We start from the raw sequence: 26181 nt of genomic DNA, 5'->3' as shown, positions 1-26181 counted from the left end.
ACGTCCTCATGGCCGGACACTGTGAAGGGGCAGAGAGACGGCGGGAGAGAGGGCCGGGATTGGCCAGAAGGAGGAGGGGCAATGGAGGTCGGCCAATCCGAGGGTACACTGCGAGGGTATTCAGGCAGCAGGTCTCGTACCTTGCAATGTCAGAGGAGCAGTGTGTGCGAAGGCTCCGATTCGGGAAGTAGGTTGTAACTGAGCTGTGCCACCTGCTTGCTCAGGATCTGCAGCCGCGTCTACGGCGCAGGACCTCTCTGTCGGTGTCTGTTAAAGTGACTGTTGCCCTCAATTTCTATGCCACCGGATCCTTTCAGGCAGCCACTGGGGCCATTGCGAATATCTCTCAGTTTGCAGTCCATTGTTGCATCCGGCAAGTTACAGCTGCCCTTTATAGATGAAGGCGTCAATTCATCAACTTCCCTCTGAGCCTGGAGAAGCAGGCGGAGCGCACGTAGGGCTTCGCTGCTATTGCGGACTTCCCCATGGTGCAGGGGGCGATTGATTGCACACACGTGGCTTTGCGGGCGCCATTGCTCAATCCTGAGGACTTCCGCAACCGCAAGGGGTTCCACTCCCTCAATGTGCAGCTGGTCTGTGACCACCGCCAAATGATCATGGCAGTCAACGCCCAATTCCCAGGGAGCAGCCACAATGCCTTCATCCTGCGGCAGACCTCAGTTTGTGACCTTTTTGAGGGGCCGGCTCGCCCACGAGGCTGGCTTCTTGGGGACAAGGGCTACCCTCTCTGCCCATGGCTCATGACACCACTCCGTTTGGCCGCCACCCCAGCAGAAGAGCTGTACAACAGCAGCCATCAGGCGACCAGGAACATTGTAGAGCACACTATTGGTGTGCTCAAACAGCGTTTCCGCTGTCTGGACCATTCGGGGGGAGCCCTGCAGTACTCACCGGAGCAAGTGGGTCACATCATCGTCGTCTGCTGCATGCTCCACAACTTGGCGATTCGACGCACCCAGCCAATGCCAGCTGTCCCTCAAGGTCCAGCAGAGCAGGCGGACAAGGAGGAGGAGGAGGAGGAGGAGGAGGAGGAGGAGCATGCGGACGAGGAGGAGGAAGATGGGAGGGCTCCTGCAAGTGGAAGGGCCATCCGTCAGAGGCTCATCAGGACTCGGTTCCAGGCCCCTCTGGCGGAATGATGGGTGTCATTCGTCCTGCGCACTGCGGACCTTTGAAAGGCTCTGAAGGCCAGCATGACTGTAAATAGTTACGTGTACCATTGCAGATTAAAACGTTTCTTTATTGTCATAAAAGTCCTTTCTTCCAGCATAACAACGTCATGTCAACAGAAACCATAACTAACAAAATAACAGTTAATTCTTCGGCAAAACCGCAAAACTAAACAAACCATTTCCAACTATCACAACAGGTGAGGGAGTCCTTCCATTTGGCCAAAGAAACGTCTCTGCACCTCCCTCTACTGCTGGCCCCTTGATGGAGAACGACTTCTCTTTCGCGGTCGGCCCCTTCCCTCCCTGCTGCTCCTACGTAATTGAACCCCAGTGGCGGGGTCAAGGCTGGGGGAAGACTGCTGACTGTGTGGAAGCGCAGAAGCCCCTGAGGGACGGCCTGGCCGACCTCTGGTCTTGGAGGGTGCGGACGCAGGCTGCTTGATCTGAGCATGGCTGGAAGCAGTGTGCCCTGCAGGTGGTGGCAGCTGCACTGCAGACGTACCAGCGGTGGCATGAGCAATGGTCACCTGCCGAGAGAGGACACCTGCACCATGGTCAGACGACACACTGGCTCTCTGAGGGGACTGGTTCGGCTCAACCGCCACAATCGCCTGCTCTACTGATTCCTGGCCTTGTATGGTACTGGAAGGGCCCGGGGTGATCCTAGCTGATGCAGATAGGGTGGCTGCAGTGAGAGTTCGCGTTGCCTCAATCTGGGTGTGGACGAGGCCAGCAAGTGACTGCGTGGCAGCAGTGAGGACCTGTGTGGCAGGTGCCAGTGCTTCGGAGAAGCCCTGGACAGTTCTTTCCATTGCTTCGGACAAGGCCGGAGCAGTCCGTTCCACTGCCTCGGACAAGCCCTGGACAGACCTTTCCAGGGATTGTCCGAGGCTCTGAACAGTCCTTTCCATTGCAGCCTCGAAGCCCTGGACAGTCCTCTCCATAGCAGCCTCGAAGCCCTGGACAGTCCTCTCCATTGCTGCCCCGAAGCCCTGGACAGTCCTCTCCATTGCTGCTCCAAAGTCCAACACACTCTTTGCCAGTGTTTCTATCGACTGAGGCATCCTACCCACTGCAGCCATCAGCTCAGTGTGCCTGAGCTGGGCCTGGGTGCTCATTTCAGCAAGGCTATGCACCTCCTCTGCACTCTGTGCAGCAGTCATCACTCCCTGCCTTGCCCTGCGGGGAGCCGGTGGCCGAACTTGCCTACCTCCCCCGCCGCGCTGCTGCATGCCGCTTGTTCCGGCAACTGGCTCATCAGCAGAGCCCCCCCCCCCCCCCCCTCCCCTCCAGGGAACTACTATTCCCCAGTCTGCAGATGTGTACGCTCCCCTGAAGTTGGAACGGATGCTCCGGCTTCCTTCTGATCCTCGCCTCCGGAGGCACTGGCACTGGCAGCTTCAGGGCGCAGATCCCGAGTTGGTGATGCAGCATCTGAAAGCAGGGAGGTGGAAGAGTGGCTTTAGCAATAGGTCAGGTTGGCGGCAAGGCATGCCAGATTGCGGCAAGGCTCTGACATGGCTGCACACTGAGAAAGCATGCTGGCGGGGGGACCAAGTGGAAGGAGACAGCCTTACCCTCGCTGTCGAGAAGGGGGTCGGCAGCTGCAGTGGTAACAGGACCACTCAGACGTCCTCCAAGAATCTGGTGCACTCTCTCCTCGAGATCCGTGAGAGTGACCACTTGTGGCGGTCCACCACTGGTCCTTTCGGATCGTCGCCAGCTTGGACTGCAGGGGAAAGAAGGGGAAGCTCTGTTACATGATGCCTTGAGAGAACATCTCATGCCCCCCATGGCGCAAGAGCCCTTACATGATGCCTTGAGAGAGCATCTCATGCCCCCCATGGTGCAAGAGCCCTTACATGATGCCTTGAGAGAGCATCTCATGCCCCCCATGGTGCAAGAGCCCTTACATGATGCCTTGAGAGAGCATCTCATGCCCCCCATGGTGCAAGAGCCCTTACATGATGCCTTGAGTCAAATGTGCATGTGTGTGCCCAGAAAGGGCCATGGGTGCTTGCTGACAGATGGCCATTGGGGCATCATGGCAAGAGGGTGCGCGAAGTCAGGTGCAGATGGAGGGAATCAGAAGTTTGCATAAACAACACTCACCCTAACGACCCGAGTGAGGTCGTTGAATTTCTTCCTGCACTGAACAGGGCTCCTGGTCGCCATGCTGCTGGAGTTGACCCTCTGAGAAACATCCCTCCAAGCTCGGCGGTAATCCTTTTGATTCGGCCTCCTGCCATTGTCAGGATACAGAACATCTCGACGGCGCTCCACTGCAGACACCAACTCCTCCAGAACCTCAGTGCTGAAGCGCTCTGCTCTCTGTCTCACCTTCTCCATCCTGACCAAGTTTTTTGCACCAGAGAAGGAAGAGCGCCGATTCTGAGGCCTACAGGGCGTTGAGTGTGGAAGCTGAGGCTGACTGACCCACCCCTTTAAGAGCCGGCCGGCGCCTGGAAGTCTCATGGTTATCGGTAATTGAGATCACCTGCGCTGCGCCCGTCCACGCCAATATTGGGTAGCGCCGGAAGTTTTGCGCCTTAGGAGGCCCGTGCAACGTCTGAATTCGAGCCTCAATCCCCTTTGGGGGCGATGCGACCCAATATCGCGCCAGGCGGCGATAAGTTTCGTCTGGCTATAAACTTTGCGCAGTGCCAGTTCTAACGCCTCAAGCGGGGCTATACCCAATTTCTAGGCCTTACTGTCTTCCTATCACCGCATGTAAAAAATCACAAGATAGCAGTCTTATCTTGTGTTCTTTTAGATGCTGTAATAAGGATGGAGGGTTGGTTTTAAGCAAGGGTGAGATCGCATGGCTATCCATATCCAACCAAGTATTTTGGAATCCATCTACAGGTGGTCTTTGCTTTTAATACAATTTTTTTTAAACAGAAGAGTTTCCACAGATTTTTCATGAACAGCGTACATGTTTTAGAAACTAAAAAAAAAAAAAAAAATCTGTAATGTCATTTGAAATAAAAACACTGTTTAAGTTCGCCACCATGTTACAATTAATGTTAGGTTGGCAACAAGAAAAAAAAATAGCTGCATCAGAGATCAGAAACTGTCTTCTATTTATGAAATATCATCCGTGTGATCCGAATATAACGGAAGCACTTCCTTCAGTTAAAAACGGAGGAAAATAATTAGAATGTGTTGAGGTCGTTAGTCATGTGACACTGCTTTGGGCGCAAACGTGTTCAGTTATATCTGCTGACCATTATCTGTCTCGCTCTCTGCCATATATTAGGAACCACACCCATGCAGGTTGTCTGCCGATGAAGCTATGAAGCGACAGGCTAAGATGGATAACTGCCCACTGAATGTCTTCCAGCACCTGACTGAGCTTAAGTCATTCTTTGTGGAGGTAAAGGTTGGAAGATTTACCACTTGTCTGGTGGTCATGATATCTGCACAGTTTATTTTGCTTGGTGTTTTATTTTTGTTTTTGAGCTTTGGTTTTGTTAGTGCTGCATAAAAGGCATGTGCTATTCCATGATGACGCTCACAAAAAGGCTATTTTTATGCAACGTTGATGATCAGGATTTACTATAATTTGTACATATAACTTGTAGAGATTGAAATTCTCTGTGAATGGGAGATTACCAACCATAGAAAAACCTGGAAATCGCACTGAGATATTTAACCCATTCATGTCAAATTCCTCTGTCACTGCAACAGAGAATTCTGCTGGTGAACCATTAACATACCTGACAGATGAATTTGGTACGAATGCGTTAAGTGTTTGTAAAATAATAATGGGCAGTATAATTCAGGCTATGATTTTTGACGTTTCCCAGTATTGTTTGTTCCTGTGCATTTTTTAAGTGTCCCGAAGTAGTCGCTCATGAATTAACTGAGGAAACAATGGGTTTGATGGATTTTGAGTGCCTTTTATTTCTTGGCAGGGAATCAATGACAACATTCCGATAGTGAAAGCAGTGGTGCCCAAAAACCAGGCTCGCTCCTTCATGTCTCAGGGAAGCCCTGATACCCTGGTAAGTATGTCACCACACTCCTCACAATTAAGAACCGGACCTGAATAGCATTATAAAAATTTTCAAAACCGGAAAGCCCAGTGTGTTCTCAACCGGGGGGTGGGGGCAGTGCATTGAAGAACCACAAAGCTGACGCATAGCATCAGAGGACTGAGCTGTGAGGAAAGACTGGAGAAACTTGGGCTCTTTGGGTGCTCAAGACAAGGCCTGATCGAGGTAGACAAGATCGTGATCAGTATAGAAAATGCAAATCCAGGACACTACTTAAATTAAACTGTCGTAGTGAGACAAGGGGTTCAAACTGGCACAAGATGCATTTCGGACGGGCGCCAGGAAGAAGTTCCTTGCACAGTGATCCAGGTAGGGTAGTGGGAGCCTAATGGACCTATTGAAGAAACAGTTGGTTGCTACAATGGGCTTGTAGGTTCTTTCTAGATTGATGATCTAGAATAGGCCTAATGGCCTCCCTTACCTATTGTAAGTATAAAGCAACTCTCAAAATCACACCTCAATTTTTTTATTTGAAAGCCTTGAAATCTTACAAGTAGTAGTGAATATCTAAAGGAGTCTGATTGCACAAATAACAACGACTTGCATTTATATAGCACCTTTAGCATAGTAAAACATCCCAAGGCACTTTACAGGAGCGTTACCAAACAAAATTTGACACAGAGCCACGTAAAGAGATATTAGGACAGGTGACCAAAAGCTTAGTCAACGAGGTCGTCTTAAGGAGTGTCTTAAAGGAGGAGAGCGAGCTAGAGATGCGAAGAGGTTTAGGGCGGGAACTCCATAGCTTGGGGGCTAGACAGCTGAAGGCACGGCTGCCATTGGTGGAGCGTTGAAAATCGGGGATGCACAAAGCTGGAACATTCACCTCTGGTATCTAGGGTTGAATCCAAACCTGAACCGAGAGGAAAAGTTCCTTTTCAATTCCCTTCACCCTCCTCACTCCACCCTTCAGTGCCACTCCCACTTCACCACCTGCTGCTGCCAAGGATGGAGCGATGTTGAGAGCGGGAACTCTCGAACAAGTTTTGCAAGATCTGGCATATCTTATCACAAGAATTCCTGCCCCACATCAGCGTTTCATCCCAGAGCCATGAGGTAAGAGTAGTTCTGAGAGGAGGAGTAGGTCATTGGGGTTGGGGGGTAAATGATGCTATAATAAACTGAGGGGAGGCAAGAAGAGTGCTGAGCTGAATTGAGGGGGGAGAGGGCAAAGAGTGTACCTCCATGAACCTGGAGTTGGAACCACTGTGAGAGCCATGTAAGCAGAGTACCAATACATATCCACCATAGCCTGCAATTACTCTGCAAGAAATGAGACCGATCTTAAACTCTCTTCAATTAAAATCTCTTAATTGTTGCCACAGTCTTCCATTATACGCATGATGCTGTATCTGCAGTTGAAGTTTTGGTCAACTTGTGTCCCATTGCACTTTCAACATAACTGCATGTCAAAATGCCTATATTCCAGACCTTTTATTTTGGTCAGCTTTTTTGAGGTTGTAGTAGCATTTCTGAAGCCATTAGATCAGCAATTATCAGTTTTTAGGTTGGCACTTATACTACTGGATAGACCTGGTGCTGCCGCTTTGTTTCCCAAGTCCATTTTATAAGCAGCAGTGGAAATATCTGGCCTTGTGATGTATCGGGTATCCCCACTGTAGCATAGAGTCCAATCCCAGAATGAAGCTGAACTTTTTCAGGTAGGAGCAGCAGCCAGGATCACAGCTATATAGCACATCTAGGAGGTAGAGTGACTGAATTGAGGGTGGGGCTGTTGGGCAGGGAAATTATCTATGTGACCTGGGGGAGAGGAGGTTAAAGGGACAGAGAGTACCTCTGAAGGGAGAAGGAAGCACTTCTGTAAGGTCGAGTTAGACTTCAGCAAAGTGATTGCTGATCAGAATATGGATAAACCCTAATCTATCTTTTTTCCATTTTTAATTTAAAAAAAAATCCAGTTTAGAGTTAAAAAAAAAAGGGCCAGAAATTCACCCCATGGGTGAATACACGCTGGGTACTCACACGTAGGGCCAACGAAAGAGCCAGTTTCGTGCATGCGCTGGAAACCGGAACTTCCGTTTCCTTGAAGGAAGGGGTTCACAGGTCGAACGCGTGCGCCGCGAGGCAGCGCGTACGCCTGGAACTTCCGTATTTTTTTACAGGTTTCTCCAGGAGAGTAAGTCTCTAGCAGCTGCGCATTTAAAAAGCAGTCGCAAGGCCTGCTTTTAACAAGGTAAGTGGTGAATTAAGTAAAATTAAAACATTTTTTCCACAGGTTTATTATTTTTAAATACTTTAAAGAAAGGTAAGTTTATTTTTAGCCCTGTTAATTTTTTCAAAAATTTAAATTATTGTTTAAAATAGTTACTTTATGTAATTTATAGTTATTTAAAAAATGTGATTTAAAAAAAAAATGTCTTTGAAGTTTTAGTTAGGTTTTGGGGCCGATCTCAATTCATAGATTTGACAGGCCTTCCTGTCAAAACTATGAATAGAGATTCCCTGCTACGATGGGCTCTCCATGGCCCACGTGATCCCAGGGGACGCATCGAACTAACTGCACCCCTGGGATACGCAAGCACTGCGCGCCAGCAGCTGGAGTAGGCCCAGGATCGGGATCCCACCCGGGCCCACAGCACAACGGCAGGCGCGCTAGGTAAGTGCAGGTCGGGGGCTTGTACCCGCGGGAAGCCTCCGACCCGAATTTCTGGCCCAATAAACTGAACCCTAATGCACCATTTTTGATGTACATTTTTATCTAAAACTCTGCTACCCCTTTCCTAATTTCGCATCAAGTCCCGTTAACCCCTGTGCTCGCTGCCCTACATTGGCTCCCAGTCCGGCAACGCCACAATTTAAAAATACGTCCTTGTTTTCAAATTCCTCCATGGTCTCGCCCCCTCCCTATCTCAGATAGCCTCCTCCAGCCCTACAACCCTCCAAGATCTCTGCGACCCTGCAATTCTGGCCTCTTGCACATTCCCAATTTTCTATACCCCACCATTGGTGGCCGTGCCTTCAGCTGCTTAGGCCCTAAGCTCTGGAATTCCCTCCCTAAATCTCACCGCCTCTCTACCTCTCCTCCTTTAAGAGGCTCCTTAAAACCTACCTCTTTCCTGTTCTAACATCGCCTTATATGGCTCAGTATCAAATTTTGTCTGATTACTGTAAGAAACCTTACTTTTAGACCTCTTTTACTTGTTCAGTAGGTTAGTGCTGACACCAATGGTTACAGTAATAGTTTAATGTGAGAAGTAAAAACAAAGATCAATACATGCAAGTATCTAAGCAGTAATTAACAAAACGGAACAAGAAATTATATTTCCCAGTCCGAATTGGGTAGGGCCCGTAACTTAACGATGCCTGTTGCTTGTCCCTGTCTACGATTGTCTGCTTTGCCTGGTGAATGCCTGTACGCTAACATAAGCCCAAAACACGTACTTGTCCAGATGCAGACAGTTCCTTGTGACGGTACTTAATACTGTTTCAATCCTAATGCCAGCACAATGGGTTTCTGTTCTTGCGGCTCATGACTCACGAGCTGGGCTTGAAGATAACAACGGTTGTAAGAAGCCTACTTTCTTTATTTTTCATTAATTCTAAAGAGGAGAATAAAACTATAGACTAACCAAACCTAATACTAAACTGCAAACTAGCAAAGCTTAATACTGAAAGGTAATAAAGGGAATTATATTCTAACAATACGCTTGTGTGAAGTGCCTTGGGACGTTTTACTACATTAAAGGTGCTATATAAATGCAAGTAGTTGTTGTAGGAGTTCAACATTCTACAATGGGAGTACGCCTCCCAGATCTCCAAGAAATATGTGCGCCAGTGGCCATGGAGAGGAACATTTTGAAGAATTGTGAACACTTTTGTGTCGGGTGCTTCTCTTTCCCCACCCCACCCCACCCACACCCTCCACTGAGTTTTAGTCTACAGTGTTAAACTGGCTGCAATCTGGTACAAATCCAACAATATAGAAACACGATTTTACTATTTCTTTGTGTGGTTTTTGTAAAGGCTGATGCAGTAATGGACAGGTTTCATTGGATGTATCTGAATGCCTGTAGTGTGTTTATATACTGGTGCGGTATGGTACAACTTTAACCAGACTATATCTAAGTGCCTGTGCTTTGGGTCCACAGGTGACTCTGAGTCAGAATTTCCTGATAGGAACTCATGGATGGCTGCCTTACGATAAAAACATTTCCAACTACTTCACATTCTCCCGGGACCCAACAGTAACTAATTCAAAGTAAGTAATTCTCATCGAGTACTACTGTCATGCTAGGCATCCGAACGTCAACTCTCACCAAATTAAGTTTGTGTTCACGTGCATATATAACCAATATATTTCAATGCAGGAGACAGAGAGTAGGGATAATGGTCAGGTACTCAAATTGGCAGATTTTGACTAGTGGTGCCCCATAGGGTTCTATGTTGGGGCCTCAACTATTCACTGCATTTATTAACGACTTAGATGATGGGCTAGAGAGCCGTATATCCAACTTTGCCAATGATACAAATATAGGTGGCATTGTAGGCAGTGTAGTTGGAAGCATAAAATTACCAAGAGATATTGATAGATTAAGTGAATGGGCAAAACTGTGGCAAATGGATTTCTGTGTAGGCAAGTGTGAGGTCATCCACTTCGGACCTAAAAAGGATAGAACACTTTCTAAATGGTGAAAAGCCAGAAGCAGTGGAGGTTCAAAGAGACTTAAGGGTCTATGTACATAGATTATTAAAATGTCATGGACAGGTACAAAAAATAATCAGAAAGGCTAATGGACTGCTGGGCTTTATATCTACAGAACTAGAATACGAGGGATTAGAAGTCATGCTACAGCTATACAAAACCCTGGTTAGACCACACCTGGAGTACAAGGGGCAGCTCTGGGCACCACACCTTAGGAAGGATATATTGGCCTTGGAGGGAGTGCATTGTAGATTTACTAGAATGATACGTGGAATCCACGGGTTAAGTTATGAGAAGAGATTACACAAACTAGGGTTGTATTCCCTGGAATTTAGAAGATTAAGGGGTGATATGATTGAAGTTTTCAAGATGTTAAGGGGGACTGATAGGGTAAACAGGGTTACAGTAGCATAGTGGTTATGTTACTGGACTAATAATCCAGAGGCCTGGACTAACGATCTGGAGACGCTGTTTAAATCCCACCAGGGCAGCTGGGGAATTTAAATTCAGTTAATTAAATAAATCTGGAATAAAAAGCTAGTATCAGTAATGGTGACCATGAAACTATCGGATTGTCGTTAAAAACCCATCTGGTTCACTAATGTCCTTTAGGGAAGAAAATCTGCCGTCCTTACCCGGTCTGGCCTAGCCTATATGTGACTCCAGACCCATAGCAATGTGGTTGACTCTTAACTGCCCTCTGAAATGGCCTAGCAAGCCATTCCGCTGTATTCAAGAAGTTGGCTCACCACCACCTTCTGGAGGGATGGGCAATAAATGCTGGCTTTGCCGGCGACGTCCACATCTCATGAATGAATAAACAAAATAGAGAGAATCTATTTCAGCTGGTTGGGGAATCTCGGAAAAGGGTACAAAGCCTAAAAATTAGACCCAGGCCTTTCAGGAATGAAATTAGGAAACAAAGGGTTTCTACTACGCAAACGGTGGTGGAAGTTTGGAACTCTCTTCTGCAAATAGCAGTTGATGTTGGATCAATTGTTAATTGATAGATTTCTGTTAACCAAAAGTATTAATGGATATGGGGAAAAGGTGGGTATATGGAGTTAGGTCACAGTTCAGCCATGATATCATTGAATGGCGGAACAGGCTCGAGGGGCTAAATGGGCTACAGTTCCTATGTTCGTAAGATTAATGCCAATAGATTTAGGACAGAGAGCAGAAGAAACTTTTTACACAGAGTTATGAGGCTCGGGAATGCATTACCAGAGTTAGTGGATTGAAGGAGAGACCTATTTAAAAATAGGTTGGATAGGTGGCTGTAGTAAAGGGCAATAAAGGGATATGGGAGCAGGGCGGGCACATGGGATTAGGATTACTGCTCCTGTGGAGGATAAATGGCAACACAGACTGGATGGGTCGAATGGCCTGTTTCAGTTGTAATTACAATGCACTTCTATGTAAATTCATCATATTTGTTGTGAATGGTGTTGGTTTCAGTAATGAAAGCTCATCACCGAGACAGTCTGTGCATCTATAATCTGTTGTTAGTTCAGTCAATATGATACTTTAGCAGTTTATTACTTTTGTGTGTACTTACAGAACCCAGCGTTGTGTCAATGGCCCCTTTACCCCTGGGCTGGAAGTGAACTCTAAACTGTTTGTAGTGTCGCATGATGGGAAACTGCTTTTCAGTGCAGGCCACTGGGATAATAGCGTTCGGGTGACCTCAATTGCAAAGGGCAAGCTTGCCGGACAGCACATCAGACACATGGGTAAGTGGTATCAGCGCAGTCAGTAATAAGGTATGGAACTAGTGTAGCTGCTTACTTACCCACTAATTGGAGCTGGACATGTACATCAGAATTGCTTCCAGCTCCAGTAAATATATTGAAGCCAAAATGATTGTGGCTCGAAGTGCAGTTTGTAATGGTACAATGTCATTCTCAGTTTATAGTGGTATCACTAATCACCCTGCTAAATGTCCCAATTAGTCTTTAGCGCTGTTACAGGTATTCAAGTGAATTGCTGCATTGTGCTTTTGTTTATTTAATAGGGTGACTCACAGCACCAACAAATTGATGAAGGTCTTAAATATTAGAGAAGTCAGCAAAATGCTAGTAATTTTAAAAATATGTCCTGTTGCTACATTCCTATATTCCACATCACTTACTACTTTAGTGGTCTCGGCACTGCACTTCCTGTAAGTGTCGCACTTATTTCCTGTAATCATTCCTTCATCACACTTTGTTGATAACACGAAGTGAGTATTGACACTGCTGTCAGTCAATGAGTTGGAGGTGGCGTGGGACTTATGGCAGAACTCACAGCAAGAGTCTATTTTACAGCAAACAAAGTCCATTTAAACGGAGTCTCTATGAACTACAGTAAACAGAGCTAATGACTGAAACTGCAGCAAAGTCTCCCAATAAAAGCAGGATTATCTCTCCACAGTGTGTGGCAATAGTTGCATATTACTAACTGATTATTTCTCCAACAAAACACAGCGTGGTAGATAGTTACACAATACAAATTATGTGCGTAAAATCACTCCCAGTCACTTACAGCAGTGCTGTCTCTAGGCGTGATGGACAGGGGAATTACCCAATCATCTCCATTCTGGCCGGGACTTGTGCTGCCACTATACGCAGCTACCCCATTATTATAAAGCAGCGTATCATGCAGTTCACCATGAGCAGCACCAGAGGTGATCTGCCAGTGATAGTTATACATAGCAGAGCCGGAGAGAAATGACACGCTGCCGCGGAACGTCTGCTTCTTGCAGTTCCAGAAGGGTTAGTGTCGCTCATTGTTTCTGCTTTGGATTTCGCTCATCAAATTTCCTGCTCCTGTTTCAGACATTGTGACCTGCCTGGCAACCGATTACTGTGGGATCCATTTGATATCGGGGTCACGTGACACAACGTGCATGATCTGGCAAATTCTGCAACAGGTATGTATGCGTAGCTTCATTTCCAGTGAATTTGTACAGTGTAGCATGTCAGAGCAGTAATCTTATAGTATCTATATTTTCTAAAAGTTAAACCACCTGAATCTATTTACAATAAACTGTAACCTATGAATTTGTAAGTCAGCCAGAACATTGAGAAACATAGCTAAACTACGCACCAGCTTTGCACATTGGGTTGGTTATAATAATGGCATAGTTGTCGATGTTCTGGCTGACTTACAAATTAATAACTATCTACAAAAATTCCACAGCACATTTGTTTGAGAAACATCCTTGCCTCTGTGTTTTAACGCACAAATGTGTAGTTTCAAAAGTCACAAACAAATTAGCGGTGTACATGTGACAAAAAGTAAGATAAAACTACAAGACACACCATTCATAGGGCTAGGCCTGCTGTTCCTAAACCAATACTTCAGTAGTTTTATTAATGACTGTTGAACTGTTCCACCAATGGCTCGATAACGTTTCGCCCAGTGTGGAATTGAGCAATACATTTTGTGCTGAACTAGCGGATTGCAGCCAGGCAAACAGCAGGGGCACGATACTGGGCTTCAGTGCTCCTAGACCTGGGAGCGCAAGAATGCTCTAACGGTTGAACCCATTTAGGACAAACAAAAACTATCATCCAGTGTCTGTCCGATCATCATCCAGTGATGTCTGCTGGAAAGTATGTGTTTTTAAAACATTTATTGTTGGGATCTGGGCGTCGCTAGCAAGACTGGCATTTGTTGGCCATCCCTAGTTGCCCTTGAGAAGTTGGTGGTGGGCCACCACCTTGATCCGCTGCAACCCATGTGATGAAGATGCTCCACCTAGAAGGACAAGAGCAACAGGCACATGGAAACACCATCACCTGCAAGTTACACACCATTCCGACTTAGACATGAAGGTGTCACTGGGTCAAAGTCCTGGACCTCCCTAACAGCACTGTGGGAGTACCTGCACCATACGGACTGAAGCGGGTCAAGAAGGCGGCCCACCATCACCTTCTCGAGGGCAATTAGGGATGGTCAATAAATGCCGGACTTGCCAGAGATGCCAATATCCCCAGAATCAATAAAAAGAAGGCTGCAATGATGCCAGTTCCCCCAGTAAGCAGTGGAAGGCTTCACGAGATCATTGGAATTAAAATTTGTTCCACAGTGGTGCCCAAGACTTTGACATCACCAGGAAGAGATAACACCTTAAACTGGTGTTCTTAGAAAACAAACCCACTCGGCAAACTCTCATGCTTTGGTGACCACCACGTTCATAGTTTGGTGCACCCAACCATATACTTCTGACACATGGGGTCAAGCCTTTAGCAGATTGGTTTGTTCTACTGCTCCTCAAAGAACAGGTCTGTGACAAATCAGGGTATTGGCACACACAGTTACTGTCATGAAATACGTAAACAATTAACAATGGATACAGGTTATTTTTATGAAATAATGCACGAGTCCAGTGAATGTATTTGATATTGTAAATGCAGTGAATGTATTTGATGTTGTAAATGTACTGATGCTCGGCATCTGCTGTCTAAGAGTACTGTGTGTTGTCTCACCGCTCTATGCTCAACTCAATGAAGCAGTTGGGAGTATAGGTTCAGTGGGTAGCACTCTGTGTTCAAGTCCCACTCCAGTGACTTGAACACAAAATCTAGACTGACACTCCAGTGGCCAATATTTATCCCTCAACCAATACCTACAACAGGTTATCTAGTCATTATGACATTGCTGTTTGTGGGAGCTTGCTGTGCACAAATTTGCTGCCACATTTCCTACATTACATCAGTGACCACACTTCAAAAGTACCTCATTGGCTGTAAAGCACTTTTGGACGTCCTGAGGTTGTGATAGGTGCTATATTAATGCAAGTCTTTCTTTTATATGATGGCACCCTGTTTGTTCTGGCATATCTCCAAGTTGATATTCTTCATTATTGTTTCTTTAACTTCTTTTGATTCAGGGAGGAATCCCTGTCGGCCTAGCGCTGAAACCCATGCAGATTCTATATGGACACACCGAGGAGATAACGAGCGTGGCCATCAGTACAGAGCTGGATATGGCTGTCTCGGGCTCCAAGGTAAGATTCAGTAGTCCAGCAGTTAATAATTGCAAGGTAGCCATCGGTACAGGCCTAGGCATTCCATGTTATAGATACCTGACTCAAACAATTAGCAGAGGAGGTCACAACTTGGAAATATATCGCCGTTCCTTCATCGTTACTGGGTCAAAACCCTGGAACTCCCTCTCTAACAGCACTGTGGGAGTACCTTCACCACATGGACTGCAGTGGTTCAAGAAGGCGGCTCACCACCACCTTCTCGAGGACAATTAGGGGTGGGCAATAAAAGCTGGCCTTGCCTGCGACACCCACATCCCATGAATTAATTTTTTTAAAAGTGCATGCAATGTTCTACTTAACAGGAAGCAAAAGCTATGAATTGGTTTCTCCCACTTTCATTTCATCTGCAAGTAGTCTCACTACTAAATTATGTTTTTTCTATTGTTTATACCATTAAGACAGGAGTTATCAACCTCTTCCTAAAGAATTGTTTTCATGTTAGGAGCCCTCATTTACCTGCAGTACCTGTTGTGCCTGTAGGTGGTGCAGTGGTAGCTGGTTTCAATGTTAAATGTGCCAAATAGCACTGGATACATAACTAAGCACTGAGATATTTTGGATATAGTACCGAATTAGTAACATTGAGGTTGCACCGTAGCAAACATAAAATTGAATTCAATTTCTTCAGGGAAGGGTAAAGGAGTCAGCCCAGGCTCAGTTGGTAGCACTCTTGCCTTTGGAGTGGGACTTGAACCCACAACCTCCTGACTCTGAACACAAAATCTAGGTTGACACTCCAGTGCAGTACTGAGGGAGTGCTGCACTGTCGGAGGCGCCGTCTTTCGGATGAGATGTTAAACCGAGGCCTTGTCTGCCCCCTCGGGTGGATGTAAAAGATCTCATAGCACTATTTTGAATAAGAGCAGGGGAGTTATCCCTGGTGTTCTATCACAGATTCTGTGGACAATATTTATCCCTCAACCAACATCACTAAAACAGATTACCTGGTCATTATATCATAGCTGCTTGTGGGAGCTTGCTGTGCACAAATTGGCTGCCACTTTTTCTACATTGCAACAATGACGATGCTTTTTAAAAAAAAAAGTAGACCATTGGCTGTAAAGAGCTTTGGTCATGAAAGGCGCTGTATAAATGCATGTCTGTCTGTCTTCTTCATTGCCGCCCTTATCCAGTATGTGACTGCAGTCCTACACTATATTGCCCTCCGAACCAAGTATGTAAATATTGTTCTCTTCTCAAAGTGGCTGAGCTTTCGCTCAGAACCTCCATCCTCGTACCATGCCAAGCTGCTGAAAGATGATGTTTACTGAGCCTTTTGTTGTTCATAAAAGTCCCTCAGCCTTGCCTCCTAGCACCCCCGATTACTTTTTAATCTCAGTGGAGTGGCACCTGGAGCTGAGTGGCAACATGGCATGTTTCAGCATCCCCAACCTCGAGCACTGCAACCAGTGTTCAGGAGAGCAGCCATCGTGTTCAATGAGTTCATTCTTTACAAGTTATCTCAATTCAACAATGGCCCATAATTTGTGGCCCCTACGGGCGCGTACGACACGCATACTCGCCCGTCGGGGCCGCGCAAGTTCCGTGTTTTCACGCGTGAAGCACATGCGCGAAAACCTGGAACTTGTGATCTGTCAAGAATCTTCTTGACAGATCATCCGCATCCCCAGGAAGAAGGCATCCGCGGGCGGAGAGTCTGCCCAGCGAATGCCCGTGAAATTCTTACACCGTAAAGCTTGCTTTTACCAGCGTAAGAGTTTAAATGAACATAAAAATACATTTTTTCAATCATTTAATCATTAAAAAACCTGTGCAATAAGGTACAGTTATTTTTAGCCCATTTAAAATATTTAAATTTATTTTTCAAAAAATTAAATTTTTGTTTTAAATACTTAATTAAATTGCATTTTAATCAATTTTAAACATGTAATTTTTTTTTATTTGATGTGTAGATGTATTTTGGGGGTTATTCCCATTCATCCCGTACATACGGAATCCCCATACGCATGAATGGGGATTCACTTCTTTGATTCATTGGGCTGGCCCACGTGATCCTAGAAGTGCTTGCGAACCACCTGCGCCCCTGGGATACGTGGGCCTCTACCCGTGGGTACTCAGAGAGACCCAGGACCGCGAGTCTCCGGACCACCAGGTAGGCGGGCATTTTATTTGAGGATCGGAGGCATTTCCCCGTGGGAAGCCTCCAACCACAAATTCAGAGCCAATTTTATTTTTGGCTGTTCAGAACCCCTTTCACCACAAATACTAGGGGTTAACTCCTTTGTAGGACCTTGTCCTGGATTGTTAGGCATAATTGTTTTAGCATACAGTAGCTCATTGCAAAGTCAAAGCTCCTATTCTGCCTGGTTCGTCATGGTATCACTGCCCTCAGTTAACATTAAGCTCACGTTGCTTAGTATTTCCACCTCATCGGTTTGCTCAGTTGGGCTGGTGCATATGTGGTATTGGTCCATTGTTTAAACAATGGTAATTTTGCCAGCAACCTGGCTTCTACCAGATGTCCACACGCTAAAAGCAGTTTGGTGCAGATGATACAGTAAACTTATTGTATGGGTTTTTATGTAGGATATTATCATGTATCCCTATTGCCCCTATGTGGAGGTATTTAGGATATTGTCATACCTTTGATACAAATTTGAGGACTAGGAAACATTGAAATGTCTGGCTAATACTTTTTATTAAAGTCAGTGAGATAATAAAACACAACCCTTACATGCAGTGTATATGAAATATAGGTACAAAAACTCTCAAACAGGAGGTCACAAGTGTGTTGTCTTGTCTGCCTACACTTGCCTCAGCAAGACAAGATCAACAGTCCCCAAGGAGTTCTAGTGTGTTGTATCTTTTATACAGATGTGGGTGCAGTATGTCATCCCGTTCGATGTGTATGCTGTTGATATGTAAGCTCGTTTAGTGGTAAGGTTAGCTGCTATCATTTGTTGTGCATGCCCATTAATGTCTGGGGTTGTTTATTACACTCCAGACATTCCCCCACATGAGTGATCATAGTCTTCAATATCATATCTCTTCCCAGCAAATCCATAACACAACCCTGTTCATACTCCCCTCCATATTATTAACTGACTTACTATATACCTACTATATTTTTTTATCTCTTCTCATGGACGGTTAATGAGGTAATGTCTCCTATTCTCCAAGCTCGACCTTGTACTTTGCAGCTAATGCAGAATTAATCTCGTTTATGTGTGTGTGTGTGTATACATTTTATATTAAGAAAAGCTTATTACGGCTATTTTATCTGGTACACCACATATACCATTGCCTTTTGTATAATACATTGGAACGATGTATAGGTTGTCATCTTGGCTTCATTTAAAAAGTTGTATTGGACCAGTTGTTGAAGTATAAGTGACCACACAACTGTAAATTGCCTTTTGTATGTATCCTACAGGATGGAACAGTGATCATTCATACCATTCGACGGGGGCAGTATATGAGGACACTTCGACCGCCATGTGAGAGCTCACTCCCCCTCATCATTCCCAACCTGTCTGTGTCGTGGGAGGGACACATCGTTGTCAACACTATAATCGAGGGGAAATCAAATTTTAAGGTACAACTTCTCAGAGGCCTTTTCTGTGGATTTGCAGCCTTAAGTCTATGAAATAAAACCTAATACAGCTGCCTGAATCATTTGGTATAATTATAGGAATATGCAATCCATTAAAAATGTTTCCAGACTGGGTATCCACAAGCTTTATGTATGTCATTTTAAATGGTGAGAATTGATTAAACAGGTTTATGTCTTGTGTTTGTGTTTGTATGAATGTAGTACTTCAATGTGCATGCTGATGTGTAGAATTGGTTAGCAGGGACTAATTAGATACCTTTTGTCAACTGCTGGAAGAAAGCAGTGTGAAGATCCTTATTAAAATAGGATTTATTTTGAGATAGATTATTACGCTTTATTTTATGCAATGTTTGGGTATCTTCCCCTCCTCCCCTCAAACACCCCCCCACCTCCTCCCAGCCCGGCAATCCGATAGACAATCGATGTTCTGGTTATATACTGCAGAAAATGCAGTGTCCCAACACACTGCTACAGAGTGGTAGAGGCACGTTTAATGCCACACTCTGGTGAGTTCCTAAAATCAGTTTGCCCAGCTGGGCCAGAACCTGCCCACGGCAGGCAGGGGAATTGGAGGGTCCGTCGTCTTATGCCTCCCATGTGCATCCTGACCGCTGTGGGTAAGGCCACAGCACAGCAGAGTCTCTCTGCACCCGAGTGCCTAGAAAGGAGAAGAAAAGAAGAGTGAAATCAAGAGAGCAACCTAGATTTTAATAAATCGTGTATCGTAGCAGAGGGGTATCCAACCCTTTATGGCCCATTTAGCCCCACAGACTTCAAAACAAAAGTTACAGATCAAAAAGCTGTATTTGAGGGATGCACATAAATGCACTCCCAGAAGCTAAGTTACAGACCTGCATTAATAAATAATTTTGTGTAATTAAATACATTTAAAGCTACTCTTAACCTCCCTCCCCCCTCCCCAAAGCTATTTTACAAGCTAACTTTGTTTGAATGTGATGTATCATTTCAGTAGAGTTAGATGGCTATAGCAGGGAGTCTCTGAAGCTTTGTGAGCCAGATAGTTTGGACTCATAGTTGCAGTTTAGAAACCTCTGTTGAGACGTATTTACAGAGCATACTAAAAATTCTACAGGAATAATGTAATTCCTGCACTAATCCCTACCCCTCCTCCCCATACATACCATAAAATTTGGACAGGAAAAAAATCTCCAATCGGCTGTACTGTGTGAATACTATGATCCATTTAACCACGTGTTTGACTGTACTGAGCTAAATTCTCTCATAACTACCATCCTTTGACCTCTTCTGCAGGACAAGAATGCTCTGCATCTTTACTCTGTAAATGGCAAGCACTTGACAAGCGAACCTATAAAGGAACAAGTGTCTGACCTGTGTGTCAGCGGAGAACATATTGTCCTGGGCAGCTTGGAGGGATTTCTGTCTATACGGGATTTGTACAGGTGAGGGTGAATATTGGCAAAATATCATGAACCGGAAAATAAGATCAATCCCAAACTCCAATTTGGCAGGTTGTTGGTGGACAACTCTCATTATTAACAAACCCTATCACTAAAATACCCCTTTAATCTATGTGAGGGAACAGCTTGTTTATGAATATTCCATTTTAATCTGTCGCATGTTAAGCATAACCGCAAGTTGCTGGGGAGGAAATGGTTGGCTGGAATTTCAGGTGTTCAAGGCGACAACTGTGCTTGAACCAGACAATGAAGCAGTATTCATTAATGATTACTGCTCAGGTTACGAGTAGATCAGGGTTTCTTTTGCTTATACTCAACTTTTTAGTTCCTTTCTCCTGGTTTGTCTTTAGAAAGCTCAATTCCTTTTACATCTAATTTAAATGCACCATTTTATTTCTCTTTCCCACCACACTGTTTCATTACTAGTTCTATACTCTCAGCCAGGGGCAACAGCCTCTCAGGATCTACCCTGTCAAGCCTTCTCAATCTTCTAAACTCCAGAGAGTATAGGCCCGATCTACTCAATCTTTCCTCATAGGACAAACCTCTCATTCCAGGAATCAATCAAGTGAACCTTTGTTGCACCGCCTCTAAGACAAGTATATCCTTCCTTAGGTGCGGAGACCAAAACTGTGCACAGTACTCCAGGTGTGGACTCACCAAAACCCTGTACAATTGCAGAAAGACTTCCTTATTCCTGTACTCCAACCCCCTTGCAATAAAGGCCAACATGCCATTTGCCTTCCTAATTGCTTGCTGTGCCTGCATGTTAACTTTCTGTGTTTCGTGCACAAGGACACCCAAATCCCTCTGAACACCAAAACTTTAATAGTTTCTCACCATTTAAAAAAATATTCTGTTTTTCTATTCTTCCTACCAAAGTGAATAACCTCACATTTCCCCACATTATACTTCATCTGCCACCTTCTTACCCACTCACTTAACCTGTCTTCTATCCCTTTGCAGACTCTGTGTCCTCCTCATAGCTTACTTTCCTTTTTAATCATAATAACTGGACTTGAGTTAACATTCCTGTAATCTTTAATTTCAGCCTGAAGCTCAGTGCTGCCCCACTAGCAATGAGATTGCCAATTCACTGCTTGTCCATCACCAAGGAGAACAGCCACATCCTCGTGGGACTGGAGGACGGCAAACTGATCATCGTGGGTGTGGGCAAGCCAGCTGAGGTAAAGTCCACAGTCCTGAACTACATCTACAAGGCGGTGGAGAGCTCCCACCTGTCTTATCTATCGCAGCTCAACCTAAAGTCGCCCAGCCAACTCTTGCAGCAGTGCAACAGATTTCAGTTTCCACCGTCAAGCAAAGAGTCAGGAAAGTAGATTTCAGCACTAGGGGTAGACAGGGTGACCAGGGACGAGAGTGGTTCCTTGTTCTGGCAGCCCCTTTATATCATGTCACGTTGTTCTGGGAAGAAAAGGAATAATAGCGAAGGAACAGCAAAGGTACAAGAGGATGTAGAGCATCCACAGGGACTATGAGAAGAACCATGAAGAGGAAGAGACGGTCACATTCCTTTAAAGAGAAGGCTTTATTCAAAGTTTAGTGAAATTCAGAAAATCCACCCGCATGATTACCAAAATTAGAAAATCCAATTAAGAGCAAATCGTCATCAATCAAGGACACTGCTTACAGGGAAACCTTTGAGCACGTTTGCAGGTGTGCAGCAGGATTGTAGACACCAAGCGTAAGGAAAAGGAATGAGATAAAACACATATCGTAGATCATTTTTTGAAAAGTTTTATATTGGTTTGTAAAATGTTTTCTAAAGACAGGAATTGCATCAGTTCTCTTTTACATCGGAGCTGCTATGTTGGCGCCCATCCAATAGGTAACGAGCGTCCATTACTCCAACGTAGTATCTTGAGATTCTCTGACAATTGCCCTTTCTAAAATGGTAGCTGTTTCTATTCTGTGCTGGTGCCTACAAGACCCATAAAGAAATGTATACATCCTGACCCTAAGATAGTTAAATGTATTTGCTGTCCGTTTGCTTCAGTGTACTCTTTAGTACCCTACCAAATTTGTACATTTAAGATGCTGATTTTTTAAAAAGTAAGCAAAATTTTTAGACTTCTCCGGGATATGCAGTTTCTTCATTGTAATCTAACTGAGCCTGTGAATTTTACTTGTTCATTCTCATCACTTTCATTGCACAATGGCAATAAACTCTTCCTTTTAAAAAAAAATATCAGATAGGTTTGCCTTGTGTGGAGGGAGATCAGCCTGAACAAGGGGTGCTGGAGGCACTGGTCTGCCACTCATCTCTAGCTCTCGCTCAATCAGTTTTACTCGATTCTTCAAACTGGTGACCTTTTCCCTTCTTCTACTTTTTTTTCTTCCCTCCACAAACAGATGCGATCAGGGCAGCTTTCCAGAAAGCTCTGGGGTTCAAGCAAACGTCTGAATCAGATCTCGTCTGGAGAAACCGAGTACAACCCTCAAAGCGAACTCAAATGATGGGGAGGCAAGACTGAAGGAAAAAAATCCCGTGGTTTCCTGTCTGCCGTTACTGATCATTTCTGTTTTCCCCTTTTTCCACCTGATTGTCACCCAAATGAGACTATGCAACGAATCAGCGAGTCCATTTCTGATCACGTAGCACAAATTGCATTTTGATGAACCTTCCTCTACAGCCTGTCATAGATGGTAATGGAGCTCCTTCACTCCCAAAAAAGAATCCTGAAGCTTCTGTGCAAAGATGGCTGCTCTCTTGCTTTCTTTCGGGTTTTTTTAACGGATCAAAGTACTGGTGGATTTTTTTTTTAAACTTTCCCACTCTGACATTTTAAAATACTTAAAAGGACCAGTTAAGACGAATGAACCTTGTCAGTTGGCTTTATAAATGTCGCGGGCAGCACATGGCTGCTGTCACATTAACCAGCACTGGAATGGAGAGCTCATCACTGGACGCACCAGCTATCACGTACCTCTGAAAAATGTACTTGTAACCTAGAGACAGTCTCCTATTGTGGCTGCCTGGTGTCTGTTTTAAAAGCTCAAGAGATAACGGTTTCTGTTGTTGCTCAGTGGCTTTCAACCCAAGACTGTGGAAATGCCAGTCCCGTCTGCACACACTTGTGAGGTGGCAGATAAACTGGCATCGTCAGAATGATTTTCTCTTTCTTACCCAGCTCTACCCTGCTTCCTTAGCCTAAAGAAACCTTTTAAATCATTAGGTGTGTTTCATGTTAATCAAGCACAATACTTCATGGTGATATGATTTTTTTTCATATCCACTCGGGAGGCTGGCTCCCTCTTGTATCAATCAGTACTATTGCACAAACCTAAATACATTAGCCTCTATTTCCCAGATGTACTGTTCTTCTGTGTGCACTTTATATTGTAAACATAATTTATGGAATCAAAATTATTTTTATTTAAGTTTTTTTTTCAAATTACTGCTTCGCCTAAAGTGTAAACCACTTTCATAGCTGCTAGCAGAAGGGGACCAATGCAGGATTTAAATATGTTTAAATCTGCCACCATCACTCCTTCCCCCCCCCCTACAACCTAGCTTACCTCCTGTTAAGTAGCAGCAGATAAAATAATAATGTGTGGAGGTGTCTGCCTGTTGCAGCCCCACCGACTGCTACCGGGGGTGGGGGGGAGAGAAAGGGCGGAGAGAGGAGGAATGGTGGCATTGGAAGTACAGATATCCCACCCCAGGACCTCATCACCACCTGCGTATTAGGGGTCCTGCAATTGAAGATTGTACTCCAGATCCTGCCAGCAGATGGCGCTACACAGGCGCGTTAATGGCATGTTGTGGTGGGAATAGCATACTGCCACAAGACATCATTGTATGTGACTGCCATTTCAGCCTGAAGATGTTTTCTGCTGGTCAGTACCTGATGAGTGCTAGATATTGGACGAGTGGAATTGTGAAAGGCCTCCGTACCATTTTCATCTGGGAGAGGCTGTGGGAAGGAAACAGCATGATGGAGGGAGAGCAAGATTGAGTAATCAAAAAAAAATAATAATTCACACCAAATCGAGGTGCACCGTAGGCACTACCTGTCATGTATGGAACTGTGAATTGCAAACCGTATTTTTTTTTGATGGTGGGAGCAAACAATGCCACCTTAGTTTGTTCTGAATGTTGATAAATTCGGAAGGCGGGCGAGGAGGTTTTAAATTGGAACAGCAGCCTTGGGAAGAACTTAAAAGAAAGGGTAAGGTCACGGAGTTGTGAGGAAAAAGTATGCATATGGTGCACATTTGCGTCATTGGGTAAATTTGATTTGGTTCATTTAAAGTAGTTGTTTCCAGAGGACTAAAGTTTGTAGTTTTACATGCAGCTCATTGATCACACTATTTCTATTCAGAATAGAATGGAGGTTCACTTAACAGAGCACTGATAGGTGGAGCTAAATTATTCCTGCAAAAGTTATTCGCTGCCTTGTAAACAAGTGGCAGATGCTATCTTTTGTCTGGATGTCCACTGTAATAGCTAATCCAATCCATAGCTCTGCACCGATAATCTAGACATTGGTTATATTTGGAGAGTATAGATTTTATTAAACAAATGGATAGAAAGGTGTTTCAGATCAGATGCACGCCTCATGGTTTCAATTCATATAAACAACAGAAAGTAGCTTGTACAAGTTATATAAGCACCTCCCCCTCTGCCATTTTGCCACTGCCTTTAATTCTTAAAAACAGTAAGTTGCACTTGTATAGCATCATTATCATGGAAAACATCCCAAACTCTCACTTCCTCGTGACTCCGCTAGCTCACTTCTTTGGGCTGTAAGACCAAGTGGCATTAATGAACAAATATTTGTGACTTAATGCAATTGCATATTTCCCTTTGTATGACCAGCTGTTTTTTCTTTTGTTTGCAGCAAGAGGCCTGGTCATTTCCCTATGCGGAAATGGGCTTTAAGGAGATTCCAAATTGGGTAACGGCAGTGTTTGTACCTGTTAGTCTGTGCTGGTGAAGTTGACCTCAGACATTGTCTGGAGTTGTGTGTTCTAAAGGGTAGGCTGTTGTAACATTGTCGTTAAATACTGATGTGGGGGAAGGACTGTTGGCACCATGTCTCTGATGAGCAAAACATTCCCTTCTCAGAATAGATGTATAAGCTCATTCACAACATACTGCTGCTGTAAAGTCACTCACTGCAGCCAAAATAGCCACCCCACGGTAAAGTACACAAGATCAGGAGTGGAGTATGTAGCTGTCAATGAGTTGAGGTTCGTGCACTTGATAAGATAGCTGGGGAACTGTGTATAGGGTGCAAATCCAGCCTGCCAGTCTATGCAGGTGCTAGGATCTAAAACTATCGCGTTAATTTTCTTATACAATAGCAAAACACTGCGGATGCTGGAAATCTGAAATAACAACAGAAAACGCTGGAAAAACTCAGCAGGCCAGGCAGCATCCGTGGAGAGAGAAACAGAGTTAACGTTTCAGGTATGGGACTCTTCATCAGAACTGGAAAAAGTTGGAGATATAACATATTAAGCAGGTGCAGAGACAGGGGTGGGGGTGGTGGTGGGGAGGAATTGAAGGAACAATCTGCTTTTGTAAGAGGTAGGAAAGATAAAATGTTGCAAATGGGAATGGCAAAATCATACAGCATGAAAAATGGGGCAGGGGTTATAGTTTGAAATTGTTGTTGTCAATGTTAAGTCCAGAGGGCTGTAAAGTGCCTAATCGAAAGATGAGGTGCTGTTCCTCGAGCTTACGTTGAGCTGCATTGGAACAATGTAATAGGCCGAGGACAGAGAGATCAGAGTGGGAGTGAAGCGGTGAATTAAAGTGACAGGCGACCGGAAGCTCAGGATCACCCTTACGGACTGAACGGAGGTGTTCCACAAAGCGGACGCCCAATCCACATTTGGTCTCCCCAGTGTAGAGGAGACCACATCGTGAGCAGCGAATACAGTATATTAAAATGCAAATAGTACAAGTAAATCGCTGTTTCACCTGGAACGGGTGTTTGGGGCCCTGGACAGTGGGAAGGGCGGAGGTAAAAGGGCATGTGTTGCATCTCCTGTGCGTGCACGGGAAGGTGCCAGGGGAAGGGCTGTTAGGGGTGATTGAGGAGTGGACCAGGGTGTCGCGGAGGGAGCGGTCCCTTCGGAATGCTGAAAGGGGAGATGAGGGTTTGGTGGTGGGATCACATTGGAGGTGGCGGAAATGGCGGAGGATGATCCGTTGAATGTGGAGGCTGGTGGGGTGAAAGGTGAGGA

At 44.9% G+C, this 26181-nt stretch overlaps 1 protein-coding gene across 1 annotated transcript in view; it reads left to right on the top strand.

Moving 5' to 3' along the window:
* LOC147120012 (neurobeachin-like protein 1) overlaps positions 1-25406 on the top strand; it is a 71509-nt gene extending 46103 nt beyond the window's left edge. The window contains exons 18-27 of the mRNA XM_085985503.1: positions 4453-4569; positions 5111-5200; positions 9361-9470; positions 11475-11647; positions 12731-12825; positions 14791-14907; positions 18344-18505; positions 19796-19944; positions 21014-21149; positions 22336-25406. Of these exons, the coding sequence (XP_085841629.1) occupies positions 4453-4569; positions 5111-5200; positions 9361-9470; positions 11475-11647; positions 12731-12825; positions 14791-14907; positions 18344-18505; positions 19796-19944; positions 21014-21149; positions 22336-22440 (1254 nt within the window). The 3' untranslated portion in view covers positions 22441-25406. The remainder of the gene's footprint in view (positions 1-4452; positions 4570-5110; positions 5201-9360; positions 9471-11474; positions 11648-12730; positions 12826-14790; positions 14908-18343; positions 18506-19795; positions 19945-21013; positions 21150-22335) is intronic.
* Positions 25407-26181: the final 775 nt, after the last annotated feature.

This window comes from Somniosus microcephalus, chromosome 4 (genome assembly GCF_052327205.1).
Source record: "Somniosus microcephalus isolate GS21.2 chromosome 4, FLI_Smic_1.0, whole genome shotgun sequence".
Classification (NCBI taxonomy): domain Eukaryota; kingdom Metazoa; phylum Chordata; class Chondrichthyes; order Squaliformes; family Somniosidae; genus Somniosus; species Somniosus microcephalus.
This window is presented reverse-complemented; position numbering and strand designations above follow the sequence as displayed.